Below are 26014 nucleotides of genomic sequence, written 5' to 3'. Positions count from 1 at the left end.
GCCATTTTTTTAAAACACAAACAACAAGAGGAGTGAAGAGACGAATTCACGGCGAGTTCAGCGACTCAGAAAACAAACAAACAAACAAAACAATCAATCAGTTCGGTATAGCGCGGACACGGAACAGGTGCAGAGGACACGCACGGACAGGTCGTATTTGTTTGTTACCGCGAGGCGTCCGCGTGCAGACGGAGGAACACCGTAGAGCGGAGAGTCGAGCTGGAGAGAAAATTAGCTGGCTAGCTAGCCTGCTAATGCTAGCTAGCTAGCAGGCAGAGGATCTTTCTTTGCAGATTTTTGCTTATATAAGTAAAGAAATAAAGTAAAGGTAAGGTTGCGTTTCGTTATAACGTGTTAGTAAGTGATGTTTTGTATGTCTCGGTCCTCTGTTGTTGCGAAAGCGCCGTGCAGCGTCTCTCAGTCGGAAGGCCTCGACTGAATCCCCGAGATAAATTTTGGAGAACGGCCGCTTTAGAGCGAGCGGAACGCGGCTGCTGTGCGCTGTGTTTTTTGTCATTCATCCCCCCCCCGTTTGTCGCCATTGTGTGCTATTAAAAACACGTCTAGAGTGCTTTTTGAGGTTTGTAAACTACTATATTTCTGCTAATTAAAAGAAAATTTACCGATTTTTCAACATATTTGCATAATTCGGTGTGTGAGATGTAAACAGAGTGATTCAGAGTGGTTTGGTGTGAAATGGTTCAGATGTCTTTTCAGTGGTGGTGATAGGAACCAGGGGTCGCCATGATGACAAATATAGACATTTTATTTACTATCCAGAACCACCAGTGAACCAACACGAGTCTTCTGAGTTTATATGGAATGTTGATGATGGAAAATAGTGTGAAAATCTGAAATAATAAGTTTTCTTTGGGGACTATTTTGCCTCACAACACCCTGCATATGTATTCCTCCATCATGAATGAATTTTAAGATCTCAAAACTATCATAAAACAGTGTCTCAGTCATGAGGCAGTGAATTCATAACCATTTCATGTAGTAACTTTCTGTGAGGGAGCTTTTAGAGGTGGACGTCTGGTTCCTATCACCACCACTGTGAACGGCTCTGACTCGGTAAGTTTCTCTAGAGTAGAGTTTTTCACACCAAACCACTCTGAATGACACTGTTTACATCTTAAGAGTTTAGTTTTCACCACAAATTAAAAGAGGTGAATCGAGTTTTCACCACTGTGTCGAATTTATCTCACAGTTTATCAACCTAAAGAACCTGAGAGAAAGGTCAGGCTACAGGCTAAGCTAATGCTAGCTTTAAAGTTAAAGGGGAACCCCTCCGAATTTCCAAAATTTCTATTTAATTAAATGGTTAAGATGTAAACAGAGTCGTTCAGAGTGGTTTGGTGTGAAACGCTCTGTTCTAGATAAACTTACCGAGTCAGAGCCGTTTGCAGTGATGGTGATAGGAACCAGACGTCCCCCTCTAAAAGCTCCCTCACAGAAAGCTATTACAGGAAATGGTTATGAATTCACTGCCTGATGACTGAGACGCTGTTTTATGACAGTTTTGCCATAAGTTTTTTGGCTTAACGTGTACTTTAGTCTGTTCATGGTGGAGGGGTACATACAGGGCTTAGAATGGCAAAGTAATTTTTGCCAGTCATCATTCTGTCATTGTTAACAAGTAAACACTGGTTCATTGTTTTTTTTGGATAATAGATATGTATATACCGAATGACAACCACTCTGAATAGGGCTGAAAGAGAAATCCATTTTTTTATCGAAAATGCAATTTAACAGTGGAATTTTTTAAAACCACAGGAGCTGCAGTTTTTTTTTAATTGAAGTCTACATTATCAGAAACGCTGTCTTTTTAAAAGGGTTTTAAATGGGGAAATTTAACCTTATAACACAGACTTTGTGAACTGCCTGTAGATAAGTTAGGCCAATTAGATCCAACCAAACCCCTGGGTGTTGTGACATCATAACCACACCATAACTCACACACTACATTCAAGGTTGAAGCCTCAAGCCAGAAAAGGTTTAAATTGTGCTCTTGATGGCAAAAAAAACAGGTCGGAATCTTAATTTGTAGAATATAAAAGCAGTTTAACTTGCAGTGGCAATATTAGTTAGAAGAATTGCGATTGGATGTTTTACCCAAATCATTCAGCCCTAACTCGGAATGACTTTGTTTGCATCCAAACCATTTAACTGAGCTGAAGTTGTGAAAAATCGGCAGAATTCACCTTTAATTTATGGGCAAGGCAGGTACATTTCGTACACTGCGATCAATCAAAAATTGCTTCACATAGGAGAAAATATAGACATAATTCTTGAGCTGAAAGCAGCTCAAATAGGAACGTTTTCAGGCTGATTTAAAGTGTCCAGTGTTGGGGCTCTTCTAATGCTCTCTGTTAACTGGTTCCATTTAAGAGCAGCATAGTAGCCAAACGCTGCTTCTCTATGTTTAGTCTTCACCTTCGGCAGGACTAACCAACTAGTCCCTAATGATCTGAGAGTTCAGCTCGGCTCGCATCGCTGCAGCAGATCAGATAAATATGCTGCTCCTGCACCATTAAGACATTTATAAACCAGTAATAGCACCTTGAAGTGTATTCTGTAACAGACTGGTAGCCAGTATAAGAATACGTATGCAAAAATGTATAATGCAATTCATCTACGTGGATATTTCCTGCATTATCTCGCCACGTCAGTGCTGGTTGTTCACTCCCCACCACTCTTTCTGTTTGTCGTCCTGCAGGTGACAGGAATGCTGAAGGTGTGTCTGTGAAGGGTCAGCCGAAAAACGAGCAAGAGAACAAGAACTGGGGGAGAGCTTTGAGAGAAACTCCCAGCAATAGTACAGCGGAACTGCTCTGAAACACTTGCTCTTATCAATGCTGCCGCAGTTTACTTGCAAAGTATAGTTACATTTCTGAAATACTATTTCGTTTATATTTTTAAAAGTAAGAGCAGTTTGGGTGGCGTTCCCCTTTCTGAAGGTGATTGCATTAGTCTCGATATTCCTCCACCCCTCTCTGCTGTTCCCCCCTGAATTTGGCAGCTATTAATCCACTCATATAGAGCTCTAACCAAGCCCACCTCAGCACACTGATACAGCACCACTGCGTCAGCTTCCCCAGTCATCCTGTTCCTGTTCAGTCCTAGCGTTTGGACAAGGTAAGAAAAGAAACGTTGGAGTAATAACCTGCTGGTGTGAATATAAAGTCTGAAGAAGTTCAGATCATATAAAACTGTTTCTCTAATCCATACAGTCCATTAATGTAAACTAATCTCTGAACAGCCCGTTTTGAATTAGTTGTTTCGGTGGTGTCGGAAATTAGAATGTATTTACATACATCCGCCAATTCTCTCACTCTTAAAGGGCCCATATCCTGAGAAACTGACTTGTGTTTTAAAATAAAGGAGTTTGAAATAATTACATACTTGTTCAGGTTTCAAAACATACTATTAACTATTGTACATTCACCGATCAGGCATAACATTCTGACCACCTCCTTGTTTCTGCGCTCATTGTCCATTTTATCAGCTCCACTTACTGTATAGGTGCACTTTGTAGTTCTACAGTTACAGACTGTAGTCCATCTGTTTCTCTGATACTTTGTTAGCCCACTTTTACCCTGTTCTTCAGTGGTCAGGACCCCCATGGACCCTCACAGAGCAGGTACTATTTGGGTGGTGGATCATTCTCAGCACTGCAGTGACACTGACGTGGTGGTGGTGTGTTAGTGTGTGTTGTGCTGGTCTGAGTGCTGGAGCTAAACACCTCAGGGTCACTGCTGGACTGAGAATAGTCCACCAACCAAAAATATCCAGCCAACAGCGTCCTGTGACCACTGATGAAGGACTAGAGGATGACCAACACAAACTGTGCAGCAGCAGATGAGCTATCGGCTCTGACTTTACATCTACAAGGTGGACTGACAAGGTAGGAGTGTCTAATAGAGTGGACAGTGAGTGGACACAGTGTTTAAAAACTCCAGCAGCACTGCTGTGTCTCATCCACTCAGACCAGCACAACACACACTAACACACCACCACCACGTCAGTGTCACTGCAGTGCTGAGAATGATCCACCACCCAAATAGTACCTGCTCTGTGAGGGTCCATGGGGGTCCTGACCACTGAAGAACAGGGTAAAAGTGGGCTAACAAAGTATCAGAGAAACAGATGGACTACAGTCTGTAACTGTAGAACTACAAAGTGCACCTATATAGTAAGTGGAGCTGATAAAATGGACAATGAGTATAGAAACAAGGAGGCCATTATGCCTGATCAGTGTATATGTGCACAAATGTTCCAAATGGACAAAAATTAAAATGTGAAAACGTAAACTTTGAGCATTGAAGGGTTTGTTTTGCTCTTTGCAGGAAGTCGGCTATATTTGTAATACAGATGAATCCACTTCTGCTTTTGTTATGTGCCGTATGCTCAGTTGTGCTGCAGATTTGTTTGTCAGGATGTGGCTTTAGGCCATAGTTTCACTTAAATTTGTTTTATGTCAACAGAAACCTTTTGAGCCTGTTGGACGTGGAGAATATGACTGCTGAGACGCTCAACTTCGGTCCAGAATGGTAACTTTTTTTCCTAAAAAAACATCCCTTTCTTTATTCTTCTACAGCTTTCTCCACCATGTTTCTCGCTTCTTGCTCAAGTGTTCGATAATATTTTTGTGCGTGTGCTTCACTTCCCCATCGTAAGTGTCTAAATGAGGAAGCAGATGTTTCCTGATGTTCAGCATTTTGATTTAAAGAGAACTGATTGATTTCCCAATGACACAGAGAGGGTGAAGAGTGCAGGGGGAGGGTGATCGTTGTTTGTATAGCAACTTTTCTATTAGTTGCACTGTGTAAATGTGCTTTATGCGTGAGGAGACGAGTTGTGCGAAAAAGCTTGAGCACCCTGGTCAAATTATGTTTCGCTTGAATGATTTTCTAAATGAGAAATATTAGAGAACACGCTTCTGCACATTTTAATGTGCAGTTCCTCTTTATATACTGGGTTTAATATATCTAGGGAAAAATAAAACATAACGTGTGCGAAAGTCGTATTGTGTGTTCTTTTAGCAAATAAATAGAAATTGTTCACTTAAAATTAAAAGAAAAATGTCATAGTTAAGGTGCCTATACAGGTAGTGTTAACTTATTTTGAATCAGAAAACCAGCAAGACAGTGTAAATTGATGGGGTATTTTAGCTGATCCGACTGTATGGGGTGAGCAATACTACAAAAATATCATATTAAGCTATTTTTTAATTGGATATTATTTTTTTTGTTTGGTTAGAGTTCTTTATGCACTTAAGACATCCATAGTGTGCTCAGGAGAGAATATGGTTTATCGCATGAACAGCTTCCCACAATAGCAATAAAATATCATAATAGTACCCACAAAAATAACAAACATTCGTAATAAATATATGGTAGGATATAATACGTATAAATAAAGTAAGTATATGTCAAATACAAACATTAACTTACGTATTACTGCTGTTGAACAAAACCTTGTATCTCTAAAATGATGACAGGAGAACGAAAAAACGTGACGTTAGTCAATGGAACCAGCTCTTTTTTCCAAGAAATTTTGGGCCATTTCTTTTGGACCATTCGTTATTAAATTAACACCCTACGTAAAGAGAAACAAGCATTTTCGATTTTTCAAAAAGTGGAAAACGACAAAAATAAAGATAAAAGGTTTCGTTCCAACAGCAGCAATTTAAGTACTAAGTTTATAATAAGATATAATAAATGTCTTTGTTCACGAGAAGCATAATTCTTGCATTTACGACAGTAAGTAAAAAGCTTCGGTTGAAATTAAATAATACAGTTTCATAAAAGTAACCATGAAAGAACCGTGTTTGTAATCTGGAGTTAAGAGTACTTGGCGAAACCTGATGATGGCGAAGATAACTCTGATTTTGTGTCCTCTCTCAGGCTCCGTGCACTATCCAGAGGAGGGAGCATCACGTCCCCTCCTCCTTCCCCAGCAATGCCAAAGTCCAAGCTGGCCGACTACCGCTATGGCCGCGAGGAGATGTTAGCACTTTATATTAAAGATAATAAGGTGAGAGGCGACACTTCGTCGACAGAGACAAGCAGGGTAGCGCTGTCCTGCTGCCTGTGCTTTATGTGCTGTCCATTCACTCTGTATTGGTGTGTTTAGGTCCCAGAGGACATGCAGGATAAGGAGTTTGCTGCTATCCTGCAGGACGAGCCTCAGCAGCCCCTGGCCTTAGTGCCGCTGACGGAGGAGGAGCAGGTGAGTTTTTTGGTTTGATCGACACCACTGTGAAACCAGGAAGTCGAACAGTATGACAGTATTTTAATAATATCATGGTTAAATTGTACCAGTAAACTCTTTTAAGCATATCGTGGACATATTGTGTGTGCTTATTTACATAAAGAGCTAAATTAGGCTTGTTTAACCAGCTTTACTGTAGAGCACCGTATGAAAGTGTTCAGTGTAGTGTTTTAATATTTTTTATATTGTTAAAGTGTTCATTTTAAAGCTGTTATTTGCTGCTACTGATATTATAAAGATATCATTGTGCATCCTTAATATCTTTGGACCACCCTGTATGAATTAGAAAGATCAAACACTCAGGGTAAAAAAACAGGAGGTAATAGGTAAACAGGAGTGGACAGCGTTGAGATATAGTGGAAGCTGCACCGTGCATTATTCAACTCGCTGTTCTCAGGTGAACCAGAGACCACGCCCAGCTTTCACACTTAAACAGGCATGCCAAACATCAAAAAAAAACAAAAAAAAACAAGTGTGTAAACGTTATAAGGTACTCCTTTATTAGTCCCACAACTGGGGAAACTCACAATGTTACAGCAGCAAAGGGAAAGTAAGGCACTCAAGAAAAAGAATTATCAAGAAAAGAGTTAACAAACAAGGTATTAAACCTAGTTATTACTTAACGAGGTTACAGTATGGTACTTATTACTTTGTACATATATATCGCTGTTTTTGGAAGAAGACCATCTCCACATTTGACGTTTTTTAGTTTTTGACATCGACATTGTCCTTTACATTGTGTGTAAATTTAATGAGGAATGAAATGACCCAAAATTACTTTGAAAAAAGTCTGGTTCCATTGACTTACATTTAAAGTAAAGTATGTTTTTTCCTTCTCCTGTAACGTTTCCATTTTGGAGATATGTGGTTTTCTTCTGACAACAGCAAATATACGTAATACTAGAATAAATAATAATAATATAAAAATTCAAAGTAAAATTCCATTCTTCATAAAATTAACAATATAAACATTGTTATTAAGTGTATAATAGGGTGTAATAAACATGTCATGTATAAATAAATATATATTTAATATAAAGATGTATTTTACATATCAGTTCTGTCAGAACAAAACCTCATGTCTCCAAAATACTTTACTTTTAATGTTAGTCAATGAAGCCAGACGTTTTCCAAGTAAATTTGGGCAGTTTATTTTGATCCATTCAGCATTAAATTAACACACAATGTAAAGAGAAACAAGCATTTTCATTTTATGTCAGAAAGTGAAAAACAACAAAAACGGGGATATGAGGTTTTGTTCAGACAGCAGGAATTTACATATAAAGTTTATAATAAAATATAATAAACATCTTTATGAGAAGCATAATTCCTGCATGGTCTAATGATTACAGATATCATCCACAGCAGTGGTCTGCCTTCCTCTGGAGTCTAGTTCCAACCACAGTCTACAGTCTATTCAGCTACTTCACTTCTTCCGAAGTCTGTGATTCGCTGAATTGTGTCTGTTAGTGTTATGTAAGCGTGTCAGATGCAGGTTGGAACTAAACTCTGCGTGAAAGTAGATCTACAGGAGGAGGGTTGATGGCCTCTGCTCTGCTGCTTATGTTGGTGTATGTTGCTCTCAGTCAAGTGGTCTGTGACCCCTTTTCTGTCCACAGAGGAACTTCTCCATGTCTGTGAACAGTGTGGCTGTGCTGAGGCTCATGGGTAAAGGAAGCGGGGCAGCTCCGGCCGGCGTGTCCCGAGGCCGTGGAAGCACCCGAGGAGGGCGAGGTGAGTCTTTCTCTCACGCAGACATACAGGTACCTGAACAAACTGCTGTAAGGATGTGTTAAGACACGTTTCCATGTTTTTTTTTGACTGCAGGGAGAGGACGAGGCGAGGGAGGGTTCTACCAAAGAGGCGTGGACGAGGAGCTGGGCTTTGGCCGCAGCCGAGAAATGCACCGCAGCCAAAGCTGGGACGACAGGTTTGTGACAGGAGCTTTACTAAGCGTTTGATGGCTGCAACCAACAATTGTTATTGAAGTTAAAGCAGCACTATGTAAGATTTGTTGAAATTGAAAGAAGTATCATTACTGAGTGAAGAGAATATAAACAGGCTAAAATATGGTGAGTGAGCGCCGCTGTGAGTCGCCCTGTAAAACCTGAAATAATCATGTAAAAGTCTGAGGCGTCGGGTCGGGAGTTTTTTCACCACGTTGTTTGTCGTTATGTATTAACGTCACATACGCAGGCTCAAAAAGAAGATCTGGCTCGATGTTCAGGTCTAAAGTAGATATGTTGGCAATAATTGATAATTCACTCGCATGCTTGGAAGACACGTCCTTCACCAAGTTCTGACTTTGAATTAATTTGCTCTCCAAATCTCCAAAACGTACATATATGTACTTTAGATGTTATTCAGTTTGTTGATCAATTAAATCTGTTTTCTGTGGTTTCCATTCACTTTGCTGTCACAGCGCTGCCACCATTTATAGTTCTACCTGTGCAGCAAACGTTTTCTTATTTAATGATTAAACAAAACACTGGAACCTGTGGCTGAAGGATCAATTGTTGGTTACATCAGAATTGCAATTTGAAAGAGCAGTTTTCAAATCGCAAGAGCTGGGATTTTATTTATATTCTATATATTGTCATTGTCCAAAAGAAACCAAGTATCTTCATTTTTTTTTTTAGATTTTTCTGGCATTATTTAAACACAGAAGTCTCTGTTTACATTGTGTGAGAATTTCATAATGAATTGATAGAAATGCTCAAATTATTTAGAATAAAACAGCCTTATGGTAACTGGTAAGAAAAGGTTTTTTTGTTTTCTTCTCGAATAACTTAACATTTTTTTTGTCAGAAAAAACACAATTAGATATTTTCCTTAAACTTTCAGCCCTAGTAGAAGCCATCATAACGTAACTGCAGTCTCTACAAATAATATTTAAAATTAACCTAGAGCCATTATAGAGCTCTTTGTAGTTTTGAGTAACAGCTATTTAAATTAACGGCTGCCTCACTATATCAGGTAATTGTTGCAGCCCAAATGTTTACTGTAGTTATTGGAGATGCCACAGTTTTGCATTGATGGCTCTTTGTGTACTCTAAACAAGGATTTTGAGAAAATGGATTGTTGCCCTGTTTTGTGAATGTTTGTATGACTTGTGTGCTGTGTTTCAGGGGCGAGCGGCGCTTCGAGAAGCCCCTGCGGCGGGACGGGGTGCGTGGCGGGTTCGAGGACGGAGGCATAGGCAGGAAGGACTACACTCGCTCCGACAGCGATAACTGGCGCACCCTCCGTGAGGAGCAAGAGGAAGATGGGGGAGAGCCGGGGGGCAGCTGGAGGGTGGCAGGCGCCCGCCGCGACGGTACAAACACATGCACACAGAGTTATAGGCTAAGAAGGTAGATTATGTGTATTATAGAGAATTTACTTCTATGATGGTTGCTTCTAAAACCTAAAACGAGAGTCTTTGGGTTTCCTTGGATGACATGTGTGTGAATGTTTTTGATTTTGGTAAATATTCATGTTTATTTATGTAGCGCCTTTCATACACTGCTGTCATTCAAAGTACCTCACTAATGAGAACAGAGTCAGAAAATACAGAGTTGTTTACAAAAAATGAAATAAATGAGAATAGAAATTAAAAACACAGTTAAAACATGATTAAACAATAGATTTAAAAGAAAAAAAATCATTGCGCTGAGATCAAATTAGAAATTAGGATAGTTAAAAACATCAAGTTAAAAGTTAGATTAGGATTAAAAAAATATACAAAAAGGAATAAAAACAGGCTAAAATGTGGTGAGCAGGTGCTGCTGTGAGTCGCCCTACAAAACCTGAAATAATCATTTAAAAGTCAAAGGCGTCAGGTCTGGAGTTTTTCACACCTGTCGTACGTCTTTACGTGTTAACGTCACACACAGGCTCAAAAAGAAGATTCGGCTCGATGTTTAGGTCTAAAATAGATGTGATGACAGTAGTAGATAATTCACTCACATCTTCGGAAATTTATTTGGTCTCTCAATCTCCAAGAAAGTTTGCTTGCTAATGTTATATCGCTGTTTCTCGGGAGGTTTGCAGTAAACACGGACAGCATGTAAAGTAGGGAAAAATATTGTTTATTTGGAGGCACACCAGACAGAAAATCAGCACCACTTGCACAATAGCTCTAAATTAAAATTAAGAATATTGGATCTAACTTGAGGCCAAAATACAGAATCTAACACTAACGTCTGCACTTGTGGTTTTAACATTGCTTTCTTATTGATTGGAAAATGACGGATATCTCAAGCATTTAATTAGTATTTAACTGTTTGAGTTTGTGTAATGAATTGAGGTCTTAAGTGTGCATATTGTTTTATTTCTTCGTGCTTGATATTTTAATTCTGCCCTGTAAGACGGGGGTCCCCGATCTGCCGGCTGGCGAGACCACGGAAGCGGAGAAGGCCGGAGAAGGAAGTTTGACTTTGACTTCCGGGATGGAGATGTCAGCCGGCGGAGGTCTGGAAGCGATGGAGGAGAGGAGGACCGAGACGGGCTGCCCGAGTGGTGCACTGATGAGGAGGAGGGAGAGATGGGCACCTTCGACTCCACGGGGGCTTTCATGTGTGTCAAGGTGGGTCAAGACAACTCACTTTTCTTCTTTTTTTCAGTTTCAGCTGGCTGAGCTCTCTCACCACAGTCATTAGCTCGAAGAAGGAAACTGACTTTAGGCTGGTTTTCCACAGTGAAACTAACACGCAACTAGTTGAACTTTTCAACCACACAGTAAACCATCTTCTCTTTCATTTTCTTTTACACTGGTCCGGTGAAATCAGTGGTTCGATGTTATGTCTGTCAACATGATCACATGATATGTTATTAGTGTTTGTTTGCTGAAACTTGAAGCTGAGATGCTTGCAGCTGTTGCGGCCGAGTTTCAAATGACATGCAGGATCCTTTACATTATGCAACTCAAGTGCAATTTAGTTTCAAGTCAGTTTTAAGCAACTAAAGTTGCATGAAAATTTCATTGAGTAAAGCCAGCCTTAGCTAACATGACCTAAAGAAATTGTAGCTACGTCCCAGGTTGAAGTGGCACAAATCTGATTTTTTGCCCTAATGTGACTCAGATCTGATGTTTTCAGAGTTGTGTGAACATGTAAATCTGATCTTTACAAATCCGACCTGAGTCACTTTCATATGTGGTCCTTTTCCACTGCGCTGCGCCATCATTCAGCGTTACCATGACAGCAGCGCCAAACAGAAGTCAAAGCCTGTAAACGGTGGAAAAGCAGCTCATGTCACCTTTTTCTCCTTCGTCTCGCTCTAATAATGAAGCTGAGAGCTGATCAGAGTTAATTATCTTCTCAGCGAAGCTCGTTCTGCTCGTTAGTTTGTGCTGATGATGCTCGTGATTCATTCACGTGACGTTACTGAGTAGGATGAGCTCATGAGGGTCATTTCAGGACGCCGGTTCGTCACATTAATGACAGATTTGAGTCACTTACCTAAACGAGTGTGAACCATCGTGTCAGAGAGATCGGATTTGAGCAAAAAATCGGATTTGAGAAATGAGGCTTGTAATGTGAGTGTAGCTTATGATTTAAGTGTTAAGCAGTGACCTTAGCTTATGGTGAAGTCATTGTATGTGGATTAAATTTAATGTTACTATACCCATGTGATTCTGATGCCTTTTCCGTGTACTTTAGAAGTCATCAAGAGACGCGATCCCTGAAGACCAGGAGCTGGAGTTCGAGGCTCTAGAGGAGGAGGAGGAGGCTGGCCAGGAGAAGAAGGACAGCTCTGTTGAGAAAGGTGAGATGGAGCATGTTATGTTCTTGCATTCCCTGCCAATTTGGAGAGGTCTTCTGATTTATGTGACTCAGAGCACTTTTAGCTCCAGAATAATCCAGTCGTAGTCCAATAAAAATAGCTTGCAAGTCTTTTTACAGTGCATCCACAATGTGTTGGCAAACTTCACGAGACAGTAAAAAATATTTCTGCATTTTTATTTGTCTTAACTTTTATTACACACTTGCATAACCACAGCCAGCCTGGCTTTATAGTTACCGAACAAAACCTTAGGATGTAGTAAGCCTGGGATTTAAAGGGAACATTTTAATTTGACCTATTTTAAAGTTATGTACTTTATGAAATACGTTATGTTCTTTGCGATCTCTCTCATTCCTGCCTCTCTCTGTGCAGAAGATGCTGAATCTGCAGTACTTTCGGAAGGAGGAGACGTGAAGGCTGCTTCTCCTCCTGCTGCCTCTGCTTCTGCCCTCTTGCAGCCCTCAGAACAGGAGACACCCATACCCCCCATTACACTCCCCTCAAAGCCCAGCTTCCAGATTGGTGAAGGTATTCAGATCTGCTTAAAAAAAACAGTTCAGCCTAAAAATCTAATTTACACAGTTTTCCCACTTCAGCCGAAGCAGATTTGGTGTAAAGTTTGCTTCCTTAGTTGTGCGCTGGAGCTCAAGGTTAATTTAGTCAACAAGTAGTGGAAGATTTTAGCCACGAGTTTCACACACAACACTTGCATATGTAATTTCTGACAGTGTTGCATACTTTTATTGGCCATAGCCTGGTTAAAAAAGTGGTAACAGCCATCATGAAGCTTGATTTTGCTTTGTTGGTCACTTTAATGTAGATTGTAAATGAAAGATAATGTGGATTTCACTCAAGTGTCCAGATTGCCTCTGAACTGAAGGAATGTGTGTTTCAGATGCAGCTCCAGTAGGGGGCAGCAGTCAGCCCAGTCAGAATTCCTCAGCTGCTGTGGTCTCCCCTCCCCCCACCGCTGTTACTGAACTCCCACCACCAGGGGGAGACACAGAGGAGGAGGACGGCATGAAGCACCTTCAGCAGGTCAGTGAGGCTCTACATCCTGCCTCCATTTTAGATGGTTAAGGTTGTTACTGCTGCATTACTCACACCATGCATTTTACACATGAGAGGCAGGATAGAAATGGATGCTTATTAGGCTAAAACACTGGAAATAAAACACTTCTTACAGGGAATAAAACTTTTTTTTCCTCAAAATCTCAAAAAAATCCTCAAATTCAGAATTGTTCACAGTGGTGGTGATAGGAACCAGACGTCCACCTCTAAAAGCTCCCTCACAGAAAGTTCCTACATGAAATGGTTATGAATTCACTGCCTGATGCCTGAGACACTGTTTAATGATAATTTTGAGAAGATTTTGGCCAAAAAACTGTTTCAGAGAGGTAAATAGATGGCTTTGTAAGACAAAGTAGTCCCCAAAGAAAATGTTAACCACCATTTTACCGTCATTTGGTTCTTATTACCACAACAAAACAAAACAAAAAATGGCAGTTTCTGATTATGTTTCTCTGCAACAAACCATTTCACATCAAGCCAGTCTGGATGACTTTTTGTTTGCATCGGAATTATTGACTTGTACAGAAAATATGAAAATCTTGGTGTGATTTTTCCATTTAGGCTGATTAGTGGTTTACCATGCTGCCCTGCAAAGGCAAAGAAAAGTAACTATGATAACAAAGAAACTAAGAAAGACATCCCCCAAGTTCTGTTGTAGTGTACTAAAAGACTAAAAGGGCCATATTAAAAAATCTCAGTAAATCTGTGGGCTGTGTTTTTATTTCATTTTCTCTTAACATGTTGCTGTTACCCGAATGGGCCGTTGTTTATTCAAAACATGCCAAAACTGTGAAAGCAAAATAGGCTCTGAATTCTTATTTAAATTTCAATACTTAACAAAAATGATTCAAAATAAAAATGAATTGTTTTAGGTAGTTCTTTTAAAACCGCATATTCTCTTGAACTAGACACCAGACATCTCCTCTTTTTGTGTAACCACTGGCCCATAGATTGCTGTTGGGGAAGGGGGTCAAAACCCACACTGTGTTGCAGAGCATGCTGGGGACTGTAGTGCATCCCAGGGTTAAACGGGCTACTAAGAATAGATAATTAAAATCATTTTGCGGGCCAAATAGGACTGTGTCCCAGGCCTGACTTGGCCTTGTGTTTGACACGTGGGCTTTAAAGGGTCCATGTCATGGAAAACTAATTTCTTTGTTTGTCTGTATTTTTTCTTTTTTTTTTTTCTAATTAGAGTTTGCTGTAGTATGTAAACAGTTTGAGTTTCAAAATGTACCATTTATTCCCAAGTTCATATAGTCCAGTGCAGAAAAGTCTGTTTTGAATTAGTTGTTTTTCTCATGTCACGAAAAACCAACTCGTTTACAGATGTTATCCATTTATTCATTGGCCAGTAATGAAAACAGCCAGTTTAATTCTAGGGGATAAAGAAAGGTTGTAAAACGGTCATGTAAAAATGAATGATGGCTGTTTTTGGTATGTAAATCCACACGACCTCGGGGACAAAAATAAAATCGTAGGAAATCGACCCTTTTAAAACGAAGCATAGCTGAACCACAGATTGAAACGCAGACACTCCGTTTTGATCATAACTTGGCTGCTGTGTTTTGCTCTTGTTTGGCAGCGCAGCGAATGTGACCTGTGGGCCCTGTTTGTTTTTTTTAGGAGGCTGAGAAGATGGTTGCATCTCTTCAGGACACTTCTCTGGAGGAGGAGTGTTTCACACAAGCACTTCAAGAGAGCCACAGCGCTGCCGCTCACACACACTCCCACCCTTCCTCGCACACACACTCCCACCCAGCCACACACCCTCTTTCTCACTCTGCCAGTGCCTTGGCACTGAATCACGAGTCAGCCATGAAGTGGTTTTACAAAGACCCTCAAGGAGAGATCCAAGGTAAGCAGACACCTGCACAGTTCTCTGACTTCTATTTTTTTTACTATGCACAACTTTGTGTGAATAATCAAAATTTTCCACTTAAGAAACTAGATATCCAGTTTAATCCTGTTTAATCCTAACTTTTGACCACTAGATAGATACTAAAATTTGCACGGATCACTCAAACCACCAAGCCAGTAAATCTTGTGGCCAAAATGAAGAATTTGTTTCCAGAATTATAGAAACAAGTTTATCATTTATTCATTGTATTTTCAGTAAACAAACACGTCCAACCTCATTTTGCACTTTATTAAAAATTAAGTTTTTAAAGAAGTTACATTAATAAGAATGTTACTGTCACATTCACTGTCGCTGTGGTTGCGAATTAACTTTGACAATTTATAATTACCTGCTACATTAACTACAAATTTTTTATTTTTTTCTTAGGGCTTGTGCTGTATGTTAAATTACGTTTCAATAAGCTTTTCATATTGAGTCAGATCCCAGCACTAAAAGGACACTTTCCAGCTGCACGCTTTCACTAAAGAGCGTTAGAAGAGGCTCCCGTTTGGCGTATATTAGATTTCACTCCATTTCAGAAAATTTAGTTTAAATCCTGATGGTGCCAGGAGTTCAAGAGAGCTTAATTAGCTCTGCTTAACTAGACTCAGTGCTGCGCAGCATGTGAAACGTTGAAAAAAGGGTTAAGTCATTCTGCAAATAGATTTTAACAGCAGTTTTAGATTTTGCGCTGCTGGTGAGGTCTCACTTCTCCAGCTTGTTAAATATGGAGAGGTCCTCTGAGTCTGAGTGTTTCTCTGCTCTTCCTCCAGGCCCTTTCAGTCCAGTGGAGATGTGCGACTGGTTCCAGGCAGGCTACTTCCCCATGACCCTGCTGGTGAAGAGAGGCTGTGACGAGGGATTTCAGCCTTTGGGAGATGTTATTAAGATGTGGGGACGCGTGCCTTTCTCTCCAGGACCTTCACCCCCTCCCCTTCTGGTGAGAGAGAGAGACTCATACACATTGGCTGTTATTCATCAGAGTTGCATGCAGTCAAATCTGGTCGTAAAAAAGGAGCGCACACAAATTTTACAGTTTTGTTGTCCTTCAGTTTTGCCTTTGGCATACAATCTATGTAATCGAACAAGCGTCTGATAAAAGTACATATAAATTTGTGAAAAAAACTTGGTTTGATGTTAATAACCAAAACTTTTATCGTTATCGTTCATAATACTATCAATGATACAGTAATACTGTGCAATGCAATTAATACGAACAACAAAAGTAGACAATACTAATTTGAGCACACAGCAATTAATACAAAAAGAATGTACTTCGTGTATTTTACATTCATTTTGGTATAAACAAATGCTGCTTTATTCTGCGCTTTTGGTTTATGCTACTGACTCCACCCATAAAATAAACAGTCCAGTACACTATCAAGTCATTAAGGATCGTCTTTTTTATGCAGCTGTAACGAATAAGAGCCACTTTGTAGTAAATTGTAGTACATAAAGCCAAAATGGTGCTTTAATTTGGGTTTATGTGATTTAGTGTCATGTGGTATTTTATTTGCTGTTTCAGGGCAACATGGACCAGGAGTTCCTGAAGAAGCAGCTGGAGCAGGCGGCCACTGCTGCCCTCTACCAGCAGCTCCATGTGAGGTTCCAGCACTTGAACAGGTAACTGTCGACTTTACAGCACTCAAACAAATATATATAACGAAAGGCCAAAGCATGGAGGAGATGATGGATTGTTTTAGTTGTGGCTAGTGATATCATGACGAGAATGAGAGTGAATGAAATTTGGTTGCTGGAAAGTAAGATACCGTCATAACTGTGAACAGGAAAAAATAAAATCTTGCGATGGCATGGCACGCTGCTGCTGTATTAAAAATTAATTTATAGCTGTGTTGAGAAGAACAGTATAGAATATTATGCCTAGACGCTGCTAAAATGACCTTTTCCTCCAGTTTGGGACCTTCAGTGTTGCTGTCTGAAGCTCTGTTTCTTCAGAGGTCAACACTGCTAATGCAGTTTTGCTGTTAATCACCAAGGTTACCCTCCAAGGTTAAACCTGAAGCAGCATTTTTCAAGTCTGTGATGCAAAACTGATCGCTGCCATTCCGTTAGAAATGAGTGTAATTTTGCTTGTGACTCTTTAATTTCTTTAATCTTAGCTGATTTATGTATATTTGTGTCTCTCTGTGTGTGTGTGTGTGTGTGAACAGGTCCGTGTCTGTGCCGGAAGCCGGGTCCATGTGGGACTTGCATACCTCACCCTCACAGCCACCAGGTAAACATTACCAACCCTTAGTCTGATTACTTGACCGAAGCAATCAGACCTCCTTACTGTATTACAGTAACTCCTCTGCGAGATAATGCTATTTGCACAACTGTACAGATGTTACATTTCTGCAGATGTTTATACTATTCTGTAATATTCTGTGTATAATAGTTTTGTAGTATACGTCATCAGATTTGCATGTGCATAGATGTTCTTGTCTGAATATGTACAGATGTTCACACTTGTCTTTAGCTCCTCGATGGTTTTTTATTATTCATTATTCTTTATTCTATTTATCATATTTATTTAAATTTTCCCTAGCAGTTAAATTCTTGTTAATCGTCTGTTTGCGTGTCTAGTTTGTTTAGTATGTCATACGTGTGCGCTCACCAAGACAGATTCCTTATATGTGTGATACGTGGTGAAATAAAGTGATTCAGATTCTAAAACTGTCCTCAATCTGTGCTCTACAGGCAGTGAGGCTGGTCTGTGGGACTTAACCATGAGTAACTCATCTCAGGGTCCAACTCTCGAGCAGCTGCAGAAAGTAAGTGCTTGTTGTTGTTATTAGTATTGTTATTATTATTATTATTATTTTTATTACTACTGTTATTGTTCTCCTCCTTATGTTGTCTCTCTCACTTTCCTGTAGTGATTATATTGAAACTAATATTTTCTTTTTTTCCATTATTAATTTCTTTTTCGTCTTTATTTTCATTTTATCATATGTGCTGCTTAATCAAAATTGTCTGTGCACGTGTGCGTCAGCTCCAGCAGGAGAGGCGTGAAGCTGAACTCAGGGTGAAGAGAGAGGAAGAGGAACGGAAGCGCCGAGAGGAGAAGAGAAGGCAGCAGGAGGAGCAGAAGAGGAGAGAAGAGGAGGAGCTGTACAGAAGGAAACAGGTGAGTGCTCTTCACTTGAGTGTCTGATTAAATTGTAAGTATGGAAACTGTTGTGGGCGGTTATCTTCTGTCCGTAATATGACCCCCAGCCCAGCACAGCTTCATAACCATAACTGTAACGCCATCAATCTAGGGATGTAACAGTACAGCGAAATTACGGTTCGGTTCACACTGCGGTTTGGACATCATGGTTCGGTACGAGTTTGGTACAATGGGAAAAAAAGCAACAGGAACGACTGAATGCATAAGGCTGGCTTTCGATTATTTTGAACCGACAGTAGAGCAAGTTACAGTTTGTTCCACCTACTGTTGTCTAGTCCCTCCTGAGGTAACTTTGGTACAGCCAGGTCACTCACACTCGACGGGGAACGTCACTGATGTTAGCTGATCTGTGCAGTGATGGTTCAGCTTCAGTGGTGATTCTAAAGTTTGGAGCAGAGAAAACAGAAAAAACTAGAAAGATAAAGTTCGTGAATAAGCTTTAAGTTGGCCTGAAAAAGCCAGCTAATCGTGTTAAAACATTAAAATGGTGGAAGACTGTTGATGGTTTGCTAAAATATTGCTAACCGGATGCTACAGTATCCAAGGTGGATGGTAATGTTTTGCTAGGTGCCACCTTAAATGGAGTTCCACCTTAAATTCGGTGCCACCTTAAATTTAGTGCTATTTTAAATGCAGTTCCACATTGAATTCACTGCCGCTGTAAATGCAGTTCCACCGTGCCAACTTAATTTTAGTGCTGCCTTAGATGGAGTTCCACCTTAAATTCAGTGCAGATTTAAATGCAGTGCCACCTTAAATTCAGTGCAAAGCAGTTCCACCTTAAATTCAGTGCAAAACAGTTCCACCTTAAATTATTTGTGCTATTATTACCTTAAATTCTGTGCCACCTTAAATGTAGTTCCACCTTAAATTCAGTGCCACCTTAATTTTAGTGCTAACTTAAATGGGGTACCACCTAATTTCATCGTGTGTGTGTGTGTGTGTGTGTGTGTGTGTGTGTGTGTGTTTTTTTTTGTTTTTTTTTTATATATAATTCTCTCCTCTTACTTACCTCAATAGCTGCCTTTCCCAAATCCAGCCCCCTGTTCAGACACATCGAACTCGCGCCTCACAGCTGATCGGGGGTCAGGAGTTATGACTCTGCTGCAGTTATGAATCCCCGATACACTAATTCTTTTGTTACGTTAGGGACAGAAATGGTCCTCTGCGACCCACCGCTGCTAACGCCCTACAACTTCAGGTTTCCAAGGGGAACCTGTGCTTGTGAAATTTGGCTCTGCATTGCATTCATCAGTCTTCACACATACCATGCATTGTCCATAAGACTGCATGTACTGAACCGTAACGTCCTCACTGTTACACCCCTATCGTTAAAACAGTTTCCTAGTGTCACCCTTCAAAGCTGCTCTGGTGCTGTATTCTGCTTTGATTCTGCAACTGTAGCCCTCTTTTTCATATACAGGTTTTAATGGCAATTTCCAAGTTTTCCATAATGGCTTTCTTGATTAAAAAAGTTATTATTTCTACTGCAATGCTGTAGTACATCCAGTTTGAAGTATCATTTGCAAGCAAACACAGCTGATAATTCATCAGACTGCACTGCAGAGCTCGTGGGACAGCTTGGAGCTCCAGTTCCCCACGAGAGTCTCAATAACCCAGAAGCTGTGGAACGAGAGCGAGAGGCTACATTCACAGAAAAAATGGAGCCATTGACTGTATATGATACATTTCTAAATAATCATTGGTTGAAACATGTATTAACAGTGCTGTTCTTGCATGGATGTTTGTGTTCAGCAGCAGTGTCGTCAGCAGGAGCTCCTTATGAAGCTGCTCCAGCAGAGCCAACAGCAGCAGGCGGCGCAAGGGGGCTCCGGCTGGAGCGCGGCCCAGGCAGGGCCTCTGTCTCTGGGCAAAGCTCAGGGGAAGAACCTGGGTCTGCTGGAGCTGGAGGCTGAGAGGCTGCACAAACAGCAGCAGCAGAGAGTTCAGCAACAGCAGAGGGTAAATGCATAGACCGCTGTATGTAATGAAGTCAGTAGAATGTACTCTCTTTGTACCTCTTTCACTTTTTAAGCTAGAACCATAAAACTTTTAGGATCAGGATCGTAGAGTCTGTGCGAGAACAGTGCACTTGTGCCTTTGTTAAAAATGTAATCTCACTCCTTTTCTGTCTGCAGCTGGCGATGGGTCAGTGGGGTGACAGCACTGTGGGGATGTGGACAGGGCCAGGTTTGGAGGGAAAAGTTGGCAGTGCCAGCGCCGGAGGCATGGGCATGTGGGACGAGGCGCTGAAGAACCAGGCCAACCACCGCAACATGGGCATGAAGAACAGCCACAGCAGCCCCTCACTCAGGTAAACGTTTCTAGCAGGCGTTGTGATTATTGTGAAGTAGTTTAAACACCATGTTTTTAAAGTCATTAACGCTGTTCTTGTATATTAACCTTAGCTTTTGTAGAACTGGGTAAGACCGTCTGTATTTTATCACACTGTTTAAGATTAATAATTAGGACTGAGTATCAAAATTCAAAAGATTTATTGTGCCAGCCAGAATACTTTGGTATATAAAGTATGTAGAAAATTTTCATGTAATTCAGTACCACATTTCAGTACTTTAACATAAGGTAGTAAGTTTCTAGTGATTGGCTGTCTAAATTACATTCCATACACACATTATTAATGTCAGCATATGGCTGAAATATGAATTTTTATGTAGAAAATGCAATTTGAAAGAGTGCATTTTCAAATTGGAAAATCTGCCATTTTAATTTAAGCATTTATTATCAACAGTGTCACCTTAAGTTTAAGGTGGGGGCTTTTCACCTAATGAGATGGAGCTTGTGAACTGCCTGTAGATGAATTACACCAGTCAGGAGAATACCCATATGTTGTGACATCACAGCCCCAGCTAACTAACAGTAGCCACATTTACACGTAGCCTAATAATTTGTAAATAATCTGACTAATAGCTCAATCGGAATAGAATACGTCCAAGTCTACGCCACAGTCGAAATAGGTTAGTCTGATTGAGGCCATTTGGAATATAGTCTCTATCCGAATGATCGAGGTGGGTAATCCTGTAAATAATCTGTTAAATAGAAGAATAATATCCGTGTAAACGCCTGTATCTGATTACATTCCCTATCGGAAAGTTTAAGTCCGTTCTGATCATGTTCGTCTCATCATAGTGAAAGTTTATACCGTTCAACATGGCGGAGCAGAAACTGGTCTGCAGAGGAGACGAAGTTTATGCTCTGATCTTTAAAAGACGGCGGTGGGACGGACGTCCAGCTTATGTGTCTCAGAACACGACGTCTTCCTCTCGGCTTTCTTTAATAAGGACATGTGAAGGACGTTTTCCTGAGTCTCACATGATTTTAAAGCAATTAAAAACACAAGCGCTGCTCACTGCTGCTCATCTCACTTAGTAAAATTACCCAGTTCCAGCATCTCACACTTACCTCTGGTTAAAGTCACACTTTGATTATAATTTAAGGAAAAGTATTGTAGGAATGGGGTTGTTCAGGCATTAAAGTTGTTAAACTGTATGACTGAAAGGTACATGGACACCTGACTCACACCTATATGAGCTTGTTAGACATCCCATTCCAAAACCATGGGCATTAATATAGAGTTTCACCCACTTTTGTGGCTCTAACAGCCTCCACTCTTCTGGGAAGGCTTTCCACAAGAATTTGCCATTTCACACATGTGCACTTGACAGGCCTGTTCTGTGAGTTTGCGAGGTCTGCTGCTTTGAGGCTGAGCTGTTGTTGCTCCTAGATGCTTCCATTTCACAGTATTAGCACTTACAGTTGGCTGGGGCAGATCTAGCAGGGCAGAGATCTCGCAAACTGACTTGAAGTGATGCAAGGATGGCATCCTATGACATGTTTAAAGTCACTGAGCCCTTCAGTATGATCCACTCTACTGCCAGTGTTTGACTATGGAGAATGCATGGCATGTCCATAATTTCACAATCCTGTTAGCAACACCTAAACGCGTTAATTAGGAGGGGTGTCCACATTCTTTTGGCCATGCAACATATCTGGTTGGTATCAGTATTAAAAACTTTTGAATGACATCCAGTCCTAGTTAAAATATTTTTTACATTATGTTGCACTCTGAAAAGGTCAGTATGAGAATGCAGGATGTTCAGATTACACATAGTATTCAAGGCTGTACTGTTACTGTTTTGCTGTAGGTTTTTTTTTAGTACCTAATTGTCTTCAAGGATAATAAAATGTGGGTCAATGTGATGAGTCAACATCAAAAACAAGCATTAAACTTCTAAATATGACATTTTTTCCTATGAAAACAAAATATTTGTGTAATTATAATGTCTATTCATAGTGATCAGTACATGCTGAACCGTCGGAAGCGGACTGAGGAAGAGGAGCGGCTGCTGAAGCTGTTGCAGGGGATGAAGCCTCAGGACGGCTTCACCACGTGGTGTGAACAAATGCTGCACGCTCTCAACACCTCCGCCAACAGCTCCTCCTCTGGGGATGGTAATGCACACACTCTCTGAAACCGTCGGGCGTTTTCTGAATTCTGACATAAACGCATTCGAAATACAAGTAACATTGTAGACTCAAAACAATCCGCAGCATGAAAGAATGTCTTACCGAAGCTGTTCTTGTGACATTTTGGAGAAATTCTGGTCACTTTAAGAATTTCTCAGTCCTGGTCCTGGAGTCTCTCGTAGATTTGAATGATTTATAAAGGAAATGCGTAAATAAAGGAGAAGCTGGAAAACAAAAAAAAAATCATGCAACACATGAACAGAATAACTATAGTTTGCATAAAAACTGCCCTGCTTAAGTCCCATTATCACAGATATCAGCCCAAGGCTAGGAACTGATTGAGAATTGAGGTTGATTTATTTATTTTTTTTGTTTCTTTTTTTGTTTTGTTTTGTTTTGCAGTGGCCACCATTGTGGCGTACCTGAAGGAGGTGGAGTCGCCTTATGAGGTGCACGACTTCATCCGCTCATATCTGGGCGACACCATTGAAGCCAAAGAGTTCGCCAAGCAGTTCCTGGAGCGCCGTGCCAAGCAGAAAGCCAACCACCAGAGACAGCAGCAGCAGGTGAGGGAGGGGATGAACGTTTGCTTTATCCGTCCTGTGTAGTGATGGTTTATAGAATAGGACAGATTATAACATTTCAGAAAAGCATATGTTCGTTTTTTGGTTAAAAGAATTATTCTCACTTGTAAAAAGTCAAGAACCCTTGAACAGTAGAATTGATTCTTGGTGAAACAACACATTTTATAGTGCATTGAATTGTAAGTTAAAGAGCCATAATCAAACCAAATCTCGTCTCCGTAGCTGTCGAAAGAGGTTGCCGGGCTGAATATGAACTTCCCATTGCAGGTAGGTCCTCCTCTCAGTCAAATATGCTTTATGACTGTACTATAGTTTTCAATAAATAGAAAGTCCCACATAGTTTTTATGAAGCCTGTTTTTCTGTCATTTTCCCTTTTTATAAATTTATGTGGCTATCTATTAATTAATAACGAATCATTTAACTCCTAAATGTAGAACTTTTGTTACCGAGTGTTGGTGCTTTTGAAATGTGGCTGAACCATTAAAGTCCACGTTGTTGTTCTTATTTGTTCACAGTCCATGTTCCAGGCAGCCCATGTGAATAAAAGTAGCAGCATGTATGACAGTCAGGCAGCAAAGATGAAGAAGAAACCCAGCATGATGCTGCATTCTGATCCCAGCATCCTTGGTGAGTGGGACCGTGGTACATCTTTCACACTAAGGATAATCGTTCCAGTCTGATTTGACAGTCGGATTTGTGAGGCAGTATCAAAAAATACTCTTGTTTCTCAACATAAGCCAGCACATCAGAATAAGAGCTTCATGTAGGAGAGCTGTTCTAATTCTGCTGTGCTCTGCAGCTTCATCAGTGAATGTGTTTCAGACTACAGATGTATCAGTTTAATGTAGGCTAAAAATGTAAGCATGTCAGAGTTTTGGGTTATTTTGAGAAAGTAAAGTATTAGTTAAGATATCAGCAGTTAGGCCCAATCCCCTTTTTTATTTTTACGCCTACCCCTTGTTTTTAAGTGTCACTTTGCCCATTGGAGCTAAGATACAAGGACAGACGGTGGCCCTGGGCTGCTGTCCATTTTGGAAAAGTGAAAGTAGCGTGATGAGCTTCGTCTATTCATTCAGAAACTGAAATTTTGAGCTGTTTTTCATTTAACTCAATGTTTATAGCTCAGTTTGAGCTGCTTATAGAGATTCTGATCCTTTTAGCAGTCTTGAACAAGCTCTGTTGGAGCGCAGCTGCTCTGTTGTTTTGGTTGTTGTCAGTCAGTTTTTGTTCGTGGCTAAAGTTTGCAAAAATTGGACAGAGGGCGAGTAAAACTGAGTGTGTTTACGTGCACTTAATAATCCGATTACTGCAGAAATCACATTTTGTCAGTCATCCAATCAGCGCGTTTACCTGCTCTTGGGTAATCAGTTAATGGGGAAACTCCAGGTCTACATGAGTCAGGCAGTAATCAGATTTCTGCTTTGCGACCAGCCAATAAACTCACAGAAGAAGTGATGTAAACATAACGTAAAACTCAAATTTCATGGTGCAGTTTTAAACATCGAGCCACTTTACCTGAAAATATGGACATACGTTATGTAGAAAATAAAGAATATTTAAATTCTTCCTTTTGTCAAGCATGTAGTCAGACTCATTTATTTCCGGTCTGTTTTCACACATGCGCGGACTGAGAAATCTGAAAGAAATCAGACTAAGACTTTACATGCGCTGAAATCTGATTACTGAGTTATCCAGGCTCTTTGAGATTTCTTAATCAGATTTCTATGATCAGATAACTGCAGAAATCCAGTTATGATTATTGAGTGCATGTAAACACACTCGCTGTTGTGTTTTGAATGTTCTAAAAATTGTTTGGTGTGCAAGATCAGTTATACATGTCTTCAAATTAATTTACCGTCATCCGATTTAGTCGCGTTTGGTGTATAAAGGCCTTTAGACTGTTTGTTTTTTGTTCATTTAAAAAAAGACTCATCTAAAAGTTACTTCACAGGCCTTATTATTATTATTATTATTATTATTGTCACATTTTTAATTATACCGTAATTTCTTCATAATATTTCCTGTTTGCCTGAGCCTTTTCTCCACTGTGCTGAAACTGACCGTCTCTGTCCGGCAGGCTATTCGTTCCTGGGCTCCGGCGAGCGGATGATGCTGGGCGAGATGGAGGCGGTGGAGGATTACTGATCCAGCAGAAGAAAACAAAAAACCTACTTGAGTCTACCTGAGGCCTTAACCTGGAGCAAATTAGCAGATGAATGTGCACTGCTCAGCGAGAGAGAGAGGACGAGCCACACACGTCTAACACTCTCCCTCTCTCTCTCTTTTCCTCTCTGTCTCTCTGTCTTATGTTCTCTTCCTCCGCCACCCAGCGGAGGAGTGAATAACAGGAGGAACGGAGGGGACGGTGTGTTTCACACCTCTTTCAGAAAGCACCTTAACTAAGCTATTGCACTTTATTACCAGAGTTTCAATATTTGAAATTTTGTGTGAATCTTTTTTCTTTTTTTTATAATGCAAAAACGTGTGAATATATTGTTGCATATATTATGTGTAGAGTATTTGTATACAAACGTGAGCGAATACGCATCGGGAAGGTTCGGAACGCCTCTATGTGGAGCACAGCTGGAAGGCTGGTGGTGGTGGGAGGGGTCACATACACACACTCTGGCGATATAAATCCTGTTGAAAGACAAACACTGTTGTATTTTTTTCTTTTCTTATGAAAGGTAAAGCTATAAAAATATGAATTTGAAAACTTGAAGATTTGCACTTGTTTTAAAAAAAAACAGTTTAGATTA

The 26014-nt window shown here is 40.3% G+C and overlaps 1 protein-coding gene across 2 annotated transcripts; it reads left to right on the top strand.

The window, feature by feature from the left end:
• On the top strand, positions 1-25861 carry gigyf1b (GRB10 interacting GYF protein 1b). Of its 2 annotated transcripts, none has more exons than XM_036594309.1 (25): positions 1-328; positions 2720-3138; positions 4488-4553; positions 5910-6039; positions 6139-6234; positions 7896-8010; positions 8104-8206; positions 9405-9592; positions 10626-10843; positions 11919-12024; positions 12415-12570; positions 12938-13080; positions 14740-14971; positions 15787-15953; positions 16539-16636; positions 17185-17249; positions 17714-17787; positions 18009-18143; positions 19941-20147; positions 20324-20499; positions 22498-22655; positions 23073-23236; positions 23477-23521; positions 23771-23882; positions 25333-25861. In XM_036594309.1, the coding sequence occupies exons 3-25, from the start codon at positions 4519-4521 to the stop codon at positions 25398-25400; spliced, it is 2991 nt and encodes a 996-aa protein (XP_036450202.1). In that variant the 5' UTR covers positions 1-328; positions 2720-3138; positions 4488-4518; the 3' UTR covers positions 25401-25861. The 2 variants fall into 2 exon arrangements, with proteins under 2 accessions (XP_036450202.1, XP_036450203.1); XM_036594310.1 differs by having other exon boundaries at positions 19944-20147; positions 25333-25664.
• Positions 25862-26014: the final 153 nt, after the last annotated feature.

This window comes from Colossoma macropomum, unplaced genomic scaffold (genome assembly GCF_904425465.1).
Source record: "Colossoma macropomum unplaced genomic scaffold, Colossoma_macropomum, whole genome shotgun sequence".
Lineage (NCBI taxonomy): Eukaryota > Metazoa > Chordata > Actinopteri > Characiformes > Serrasalmidae > Colossoma > Colossoma macropomum.
This window is presented reverse-complemented; position numbering and strand designations above follow the sequence as displayed.

What these genes read in the sequence shown, in the direction of transcription:
- gigyf1b (XM_036594309.1), top strand. Translation starts at nt 4,519, where the DNA reads ATGACTGCTGAGACGCTCAACTTCGGTCCAGAATG. An exon ending in AAGCACCCGAGGAGGGCGAG is followed by an intron (nt 8,011 to 8,103) that starts GTGAGTCTTTCT and finishes TTTTGACTGCAG; the next exon opens with GGAGAGGACGAGGCGAGGGA. An exon ending in AGCCAAAGCTGGGACGACAG is followed by an intron (nt 8,207 to 9,404) that starts GTTTGTGACAGG and finishes GCTGTGTTTCAG; the next exon opens with GGGCGAGCGGCGCTTCGAGA.